We start from the raw sequence: 7,336 nt of genomic DNA on the forward strand, positions 1-7,336 counted from the left end.
GAGGGTTGCTGGAGTGGGGGTGGGGTGGGAGGGATGGGGTGGCTGGGTGATAAGACATTGGGAAGGGTATGTGCTATGGTGAGCACTGTGAATTGTGCAAGACTGTTGAATCACAGATCTGCACCTCTGAAACAAATAATGCAATATATGTTAAAAAAAAAAAAAGAAGAAGATAGCAGGAGGGGAAGAATGAAGGGGAGTAAGTCGGAGGGGGAGACGAACCATGAGAGACGATGGACTCTTCAGAAACAAACTGAGGGTTCTAAAGGGGAGGGGGTGGGGGGATGGGTTAGCCTGGTGATGGGTATTAAAGAGGGCACATTCTGCGTGGAGCACTGGGTGTTATATGCAAACAATGAATCACGGAACACTACATCAAAAACTAATAATGTAATGTATGGTGATTAACATAACAATAAAAAATTTAAAGAAAAAAAAAGAAAGACTTGCACTTTCCATACTTTCTATTTATGTACTGTCTGAATTTTTCAGATTAAATAAGTACTATTTTTCTAAGGAGAAAAAAAGAACAAAAGTTACATTTTTTAAAGAAACAATTATAGCAAATGCTAATAGGGGCTTCCTTGGCTTATTTTAATTAAGATTTGATTTATAGAAGAATAGTTACAACTCCAGTATATATCTCAAAGGAAAGAGCAACTGTTCTTTTGGATGCGCAAAGGTTCAGGATGAACTTTTCACTTTGCTCCTAACAACCTTCCCTTGGCCTTCTAAATTCTAATTAATTTTGTAAGAATGAAGTACACACCCCACCTGCAGGGCCGCTCTCGTGTGGGGAAAGGAAAGGACGAGCGATGCACAGTGCAATACCAGCTACTCAACTGAAAAACGGTACTTCTCATGCTGGATCTCAGTGAGTCCACTAAATGATCCTTTGCCACCTGTGGACTTCAAAAGTGATGCCACCATGTCACTCTACGGAATTGAGAGGAGCCTCCCTATTCCTTTTCAGGAAGAAACTACCTTTTTATCATAGTCCCGGTCCCACATGTCATTAATAGTACAGCCTGCTCCGCGCATCAGAACAGCTCCAGTGCCAAAGAGGGATAACATGTACCAATCTGGAAAACAACCTGGTTCAGCTGCTAGCCCAATGCTCCAAGTACACGGCAGATACAGCAGCCAGGTGCCTAAGCAAAAATAAAAAGACAAAAAAGGTACACATTCGAGTTAGTTAACTGTCTTCCTTTGTTCAAACACTACATCCCAAAGAAGTAAAGAACACAAAATCAAAAAAAACACATGACAAAACTGGGAAAGTAAATGAACAACTCATATCTTTGGCCCAATACGTAGGGTTCCTAGAAACTGAAAAAAGATCAATAGTCCCAACGGAAAAACAGACCAAAAAGATTACAGAAGTTCACAGAAAAAGAAATACAAATGACTCTTATTTATATGAAAGATCAACTTTCAGAATAACACATCAAAATTATATCGAGGTAACATTTTTCACATGTCAGAATGATTCTGACAACACACCCTGGGGAGTCAGATACTCACACATTTCTCATGAGGTTACAAAGCAGTCCACCCCTATGGAGGGCAACCAAACTATTTTTACCGTGCATATGCATCCCCAAACACCAAATACATACACTTGAATGTCAGTATATTCATAGGCCATGTCAGGGAGGATATAGCAGAAACTGATACCTCCCCTCTGGGGAGGGCAACTGGGTGGCTGGGAGACAGGGGAGAAAGACTTAGTTTTCACTCTACACCTTTGCACTTTCTCAATTTTGTATCATATGCATATACTATCTGCTAAAAAAAGGTTAGCAAAACTTTCTTCTATTGTTAGTACAATAAAAGAAAAATGGTCCTGCAGGAAGGAGGTCATTAACCTACTGTTTTTTAAATATTTTGCAGCTCCATGCTCAGATGGCATTAGTTCTTGGTACTTAGCCCCTAAACTAGATGAAATTAAGCTAAAACCAAATAGATTGTACAGAAAAGAGATTTCACATGTAAACTTTGATATTCTAAAAAGAAAGTCTTTCAACAAGTGTTTGGATATGGTGCCTATTACGATAAATTCTGATCTTTACTTCCCAATTTAGGTACATCAGAGAAAGAGGAGATGTGGCTAAATAAAGATGAGATCTTATATAAAAATGACTAAATGACAAAGTGCCTATAATCATATTTAAACTTTGTAAGTTTAAGCTTTATTCATTTATAAGTATTTTTAAAGCACATACAGGAACTGAGAATACAACAGTGACTAAGGGAGAGAAGCTTATAAATAAAAAGGAAGAAACACGGTTAAACAATAATAAAATACATCAATTCAAAAACAGGGCAAATACAGGGTCCTACAAAGGCATAAATAACAGCGCCACCCAAGTCACTGGGGGAGGGACCACGGAGGACACAGCAGAAAAGACAAGGAGAGGCTGAAAACAAGAAAGGGCCAGTTCAGACTCGAATTCAGATTCAGGTTGTCCTGAACAGATTCCTATTTGGTGTGTCCCATAGAAAACTAAAGCAACAACAGCTAACATCTACTGAAATGTTAGCTACTATTCTAAATGCTTTATGCACACAGACTCATTTAATCCTCCACCACACCCTTACAGAGTGGGCACCAGTACTGTTCCTATCTTACAGATGAGGAAGCAAACGCAGAGAGGTTAAGTGTTTACTTCCTTTTTCCTGGATCTACCAGTATAGCTCAGAGGGACAGAGTGACCCTGCCCTGACAGGAACAAAAGAACACCACTTCAAAGGCGTGATTTTCCTGGTGCAATTAGAACTATTTAAAAAAAGAATTCTGGAGAGAAAAGATGTGTAGTCACCTACAGCATTTTTGCATTAGCAACAAAATTTCCTTCACCATCAGTCTACATTACGGGTACTATATTCACTTACCTATAGGAATCTGTAGGGCACTCCTATAGATGAGGGGGGCTTCCTATAATGAAGGGGAAAGTCAGACATTCAGTTTGATGTCTGCCACTAAGAAATGGAGTGATGCTAGACACTAAAGTATATTAAACTTTAAGGTTCAGTCTTCTTCATGTATAAATGAGGGGAAAGACTATCTACCTCAGAACTGTTATTAGCAAAGGATACTGGTGACGATGCAAAAACAGTAAGAGCAAACATGTACCTGTTACTATGTCCCAGGTGCTGTCACTGAACACTTTTGATTCTCACGACTAATCTATGAGATAGGCAGTTTTTATGATACCCACTTAACAAATACAAAAACTTAAGCACAGAGGAAGTAATTTGCCCAAGATCACAAAGGCAAAAAGTGGCAGAGTTCAAATTTAAACTCACGTAGCCTGGCTCTAGTCTGTCTAAGGCCAATACTATCACTCAGCATACCTAAATCTCTACATACACTTAAGTTCTTATTGCTCCTTTGCGCTCCTGATTCTCAGCCACAGTTCTTGCCCCTCTTCCCTTTGGTACTTTCATTATTCTCTCCTCCGTGAAGAAGGATGCAGAGGTAACGAGGATGCATTTCAGAAAGAAATGTCTATTGTAGAAAAAGGAAAAATTCTCTGGGAGATGAAATAAATTGAACAAGTTCTGAGAGGAGGTGGTGGGCAGACCAAAAAAAAACTGTGAAAATAGAACCTAAGATTCTTTTAATTGCATATTATCTTCAAGACAACATAATCACCCATAAATGCAGTAAAACAAAAATTACACCACCAATTTAGTGTAAAGAGTGCCACCTGCTGAAACTTTCTGAAATACCATGGTTTGTGACACATTTGAAAGAAGTTGTAATCCATTCTGAAAAACAATGAATTCCACTTTGGCTTACAAAAACAAGATCCAACTTCAACAAAGTAAAACAATGAACGTGAAATTGCCCCATGAAAGAATAATTTAAATAAAAAAATATCAAACCTGCAATTCTACTGTCAATTTATTGTCCCTGGCATATAGTAGGGGCTCAAAAAATGTTTGTTGAATGAATTGTTAACATAGTACTATTAGTAAATTGTCTAAAAAACCCTGTAATCATCATCTTATTTAGAACTAAGGCAGGCAGGCTGGTATCCTCTTAACATACGTAACTGTTAACCCAGTCTTCTTCAATTCCCACTTCTCAAGTACTGATGCCTAACATTTCTTGAGCACTTATTATGGCAGGCCCTGTTCTAAGGACTTCACACACATATGTATAAATGAATTCTCCTGACAACCTTATAAAGTCAGTACTATTAGTATCTTCATTTTATGGATGAGAAATGAAGAGGTCTGATTCCAGAGCTTTATTCATAACCTCTTGGTAGCTAGCCTCTCATTATGTGGTGGGGTGGTTTAGCCACTAATGTAAAAGCCAGAGGTTTGTGGAAATGGGAATAATGGCAGCTGTTGATCCGTCCTGGATGTTTGCAGGCCTATACTGTTGCTCCGTGACACAGAGACCAAAACAGGATTATAGTTACGCTTCAGATGAGAACTGGGCTTGGAAATGTATGCCTATCAACTTTCATCTGGCCCCAAAATGCAAGGGGTTGTGAAGGCAGGACTGCGCTTTTAATTTGCTTTTGTACTTTAATAGCTAATTGTTTTAACACTAGTGCTCTGCTCCCAAATAAGTAGTGCATAAACCTAGAATACCATAAGCAAGACCTAATTTGGGGTCTTGGCTGGGCAGAGGTGGAGTGACTATATCTAGGCATCCTAATGGATTTCCATGCATTGCCAGGCAAATGCCATCATCTAGGTTCCTGGAATCCAGGCTCCGCCCCTCCCTTCCCACTGTCCATCCTTCTTCGGTCTTATCCAGCCTTGCCTCTCAGTGTTTTCTACACCCACTGGCCATTCCAGATCAGCTCATATCCTTGGCGTTTCACCTCTCCACCCTTGAGTCTTTGCAAAAACATCTCTCCCACCCATCAAGATTTCTTCTCTCTTCTACAAAATCTACCTGTTCTTTGAGATTCAATTTGTTCTTGACACTTTCTAGCAATGGAGATCCATGGTAACTACTCTTTTAACTGTAGCACTTGCCCTCCGTACCACTAACATTTGATCTCCTACTTTCCTAGCTCACCCAATAATTTGTCTTTTTCAACTAGACTAGGAGTTCCTTGGAAGCAGGGAGTTTCCAGAGATCTTTCAGTACCTGAGACTAGGCGATGTGGTAGCAATTCGTTTGATACTACCGCCAGGCTCTACAGTAGGCACTAGATAGAAATGTCCCATATATGGTTCACCCGGTCTGGCTCTGCTTTCCTCAACGTCATTACAGTTTTAGTTCTTTGCTTTGGAGCCTTACAGAATAATGGGAAGGCTCTAACAATGAGTGTGGAAGTGCTTCCATACTGTAAATAAAGGGGCACGAGAACGGAATTTCCGCTCGATGCACTGTTTAAATGAGGACTGTGGAATGAGCCAACTTTTTGCTCGCCGGGAGCACTCCGGATTCAGGGGAATGGGAAAGCCGGAGGGCCACTTCGGAGTCCGGGTGTCCGGAGAGTACCGGGCGCCTTCGTTTCCATTACGCCCGCAGCCTCCCCGACCTGCGGCGCCGCGCGCTCCGGCCCGTCCGCCCGCACTCACCAATGGGCTTGTCCAACCGCATGAGGCGCAAGTAGGGCTGCAGAGGGCGCGGCGCCGAATTCACGACCGCTGCGGCCGACAGGCTGAGCCGACGCCTGCGCGGTCCCGACCCCACAGAAGGCTGCCAGTGCCCCGTGGGGGGCGCGCCACACGCACGCGCCAGAGCCAGGGCGCGGGAGTCCCGCCGCCATGAGTGCGTCAGGACCTGCAGGCCCCGCGCGACGGCCGCGCCGCGAACGCCCAGCATGGCGCTTGGGAGGGCGTGGCCCCGCACCGGCCTGAGGTCATTCCCTGGCGTCAGGTCGCGGCAGGCTTGCGCAGTGACGTCAGTGAGTGACGGTCCACGTCCACCGGGTCTGAGTGGCGCTGTGGTCCGAGCGTTTCTAGTAACGCCGAGGGAGTGTTATCGAGGTCCCTGTAACCTTGGGGGCGGCGTTCCCCAAGACACTTAGCGTTAAGAGGAATTCCTATTATCAGCTTTCCTAATAAATGAACAAGGATAGTGTTTACTCACTTGGAACAGTTGTAGCAGGAAAAAAAGGAAACCTCGTAAAACCTACCAAAATAATGATTTGCGGGCAGGTGTTTCCTTTTTAAAGCGGAAAGGGCACCAAGCCCAAATGTAAGAATGTAAATTAAAGCCGTGCTCAGAGTTAAGGGACATTCATGCATTACACAAATGAAAACCTTAAATTTGACAGACAGTTCAGAGGAGTTTGTGTAATCAAGAGGCAGTGAGCTTGTGGGATGGTAGGAGCCTGCAGCTAGAACATCTGGTCGTGCTCTTAATTATAGACAATTCTTGGATAGCGCTGTCGGCCAGGCACTATTACAGGCGCTATGCATGTATTATCCCATTTAACCATTTAGTAACCGTAGGTTAGTCACTCATCTGCATTGTAGTATTATAGAGAATGGAGTTAGTCTTTAACCTCTTTTCCTTAAAACCAGAAGTGATTCTGAGCTATCTTGAGTCTCCAGTGGTGGTGAGGAGGGGGCAGTCCTTGATAATTCTACAAAACTAGCTAACCGCTTGTTCGCTAATTGTAGACGGAGGGATCAAGGCATCGGGAAATTTTGCTATATAATTGCCTTGGCCTTTGGAAAGGTGGGTTTCTGTATATCAAGGCATATCAAGGATCTAGATTGTCCCCAAAGTGGAATATATCTATGCCATGTGATCCTTAGTTATATTTCTTGGAAGCCTTTCAGTGTATATTTATGTAGAGTTGAGGGGAAAATCCCACATTTTCCGTTCCTTTTTATTTTTAAAGATTTTATTTATTTCAGAGAAAGGAAGGGAAAGTGAGCAAGGGGGGGGGGGGGGAGGGGGAGGGTGGGGAGAGGGAGAAGCCGACTCCCTGCTGAGCAGAGAGCCCTGGGATCATGACCTGAGCTGAAGACAGACGCTTAACTTACTGAGCCACCCAGGTGCCCCTTCCTTTCCTTTTCACCATTTTTAGAAGATTTAGATTTGGAGTGAGAATGCTGTGCATTGTCCTGTCTCTGAAGAAAGGAGCTCAGGGGAGGTACAGAGAAAACAAACTTTCAGAGCGGACAGCCCTTCCTCTGCAGCTTGGTGCAAAAGTGCTCTTCCCAGACATGGTCCTGCAATTGTCACCATCAGTGAGAGTGCCCTTGTCTGGAGCTAGGCTTCTAGCTTCCTTGGTGGGCTCATTACTTCAGAGCAATCATTAGACCTGTCATCAGAGCAGTTTTTGTGTTTGTTGGAGAAAGAGCCCTAGAGCTGGATTGGGGTGGGGGGTGGGGGGAATTGGGG

At 43.1% G+C, this 7,336-nt stretch overlaps 1 protein-coding gene across 2 annotated transcripts in view; it reads right to left on the bottom strand.

Moving 5' to 3' along the window:
* COQ2 (coenzyme Q2, polyprenyltransferase) overlaps positions 1-5,830 on the bottom strand; it is a 23,035-nt gene extending 17,205 nt beyond the window's left edge. For both annotated transcript variants that reach the window (XM_025887433.2, XM_073891871.1), the window contains exons 1-2: positions 5,557-5,830; positions 985-1,151 (exon numbers count right to left, since the gene is read on the bottom strand). In XM_025887433.2, the coding sequence (XP_025743218.1) occupies positions 985-1,151; positions 5,557-5,803 (414 nt within the window). In that variant the 5' untranslated portion in view covers positions 5,804-5,830. The remainder of the gene's footprint in view (positions 1-984; positions 1,152-5,556) is intronic.
* Positions 5,831-7,336: the final 1,506 nt, after the last annotated feature.

Source organism: Callorhinus ursinus, unplaced genomic scaffold, assembly GCF_003265705.2.
Source record: "Callorhinus ursinus isolate GAN/ISIS: 27379988/994484 unplaced genomic scaffold, GSC_fseal_2.0 scaffold4, whole genome shotgun sequence".
Taxonomy (NCBI): Eukaryota; Metazoa; Chordata; class Mammalia; order Carnivora; family Otariidae; genus Callorhinus; species Callorhinus ursinus.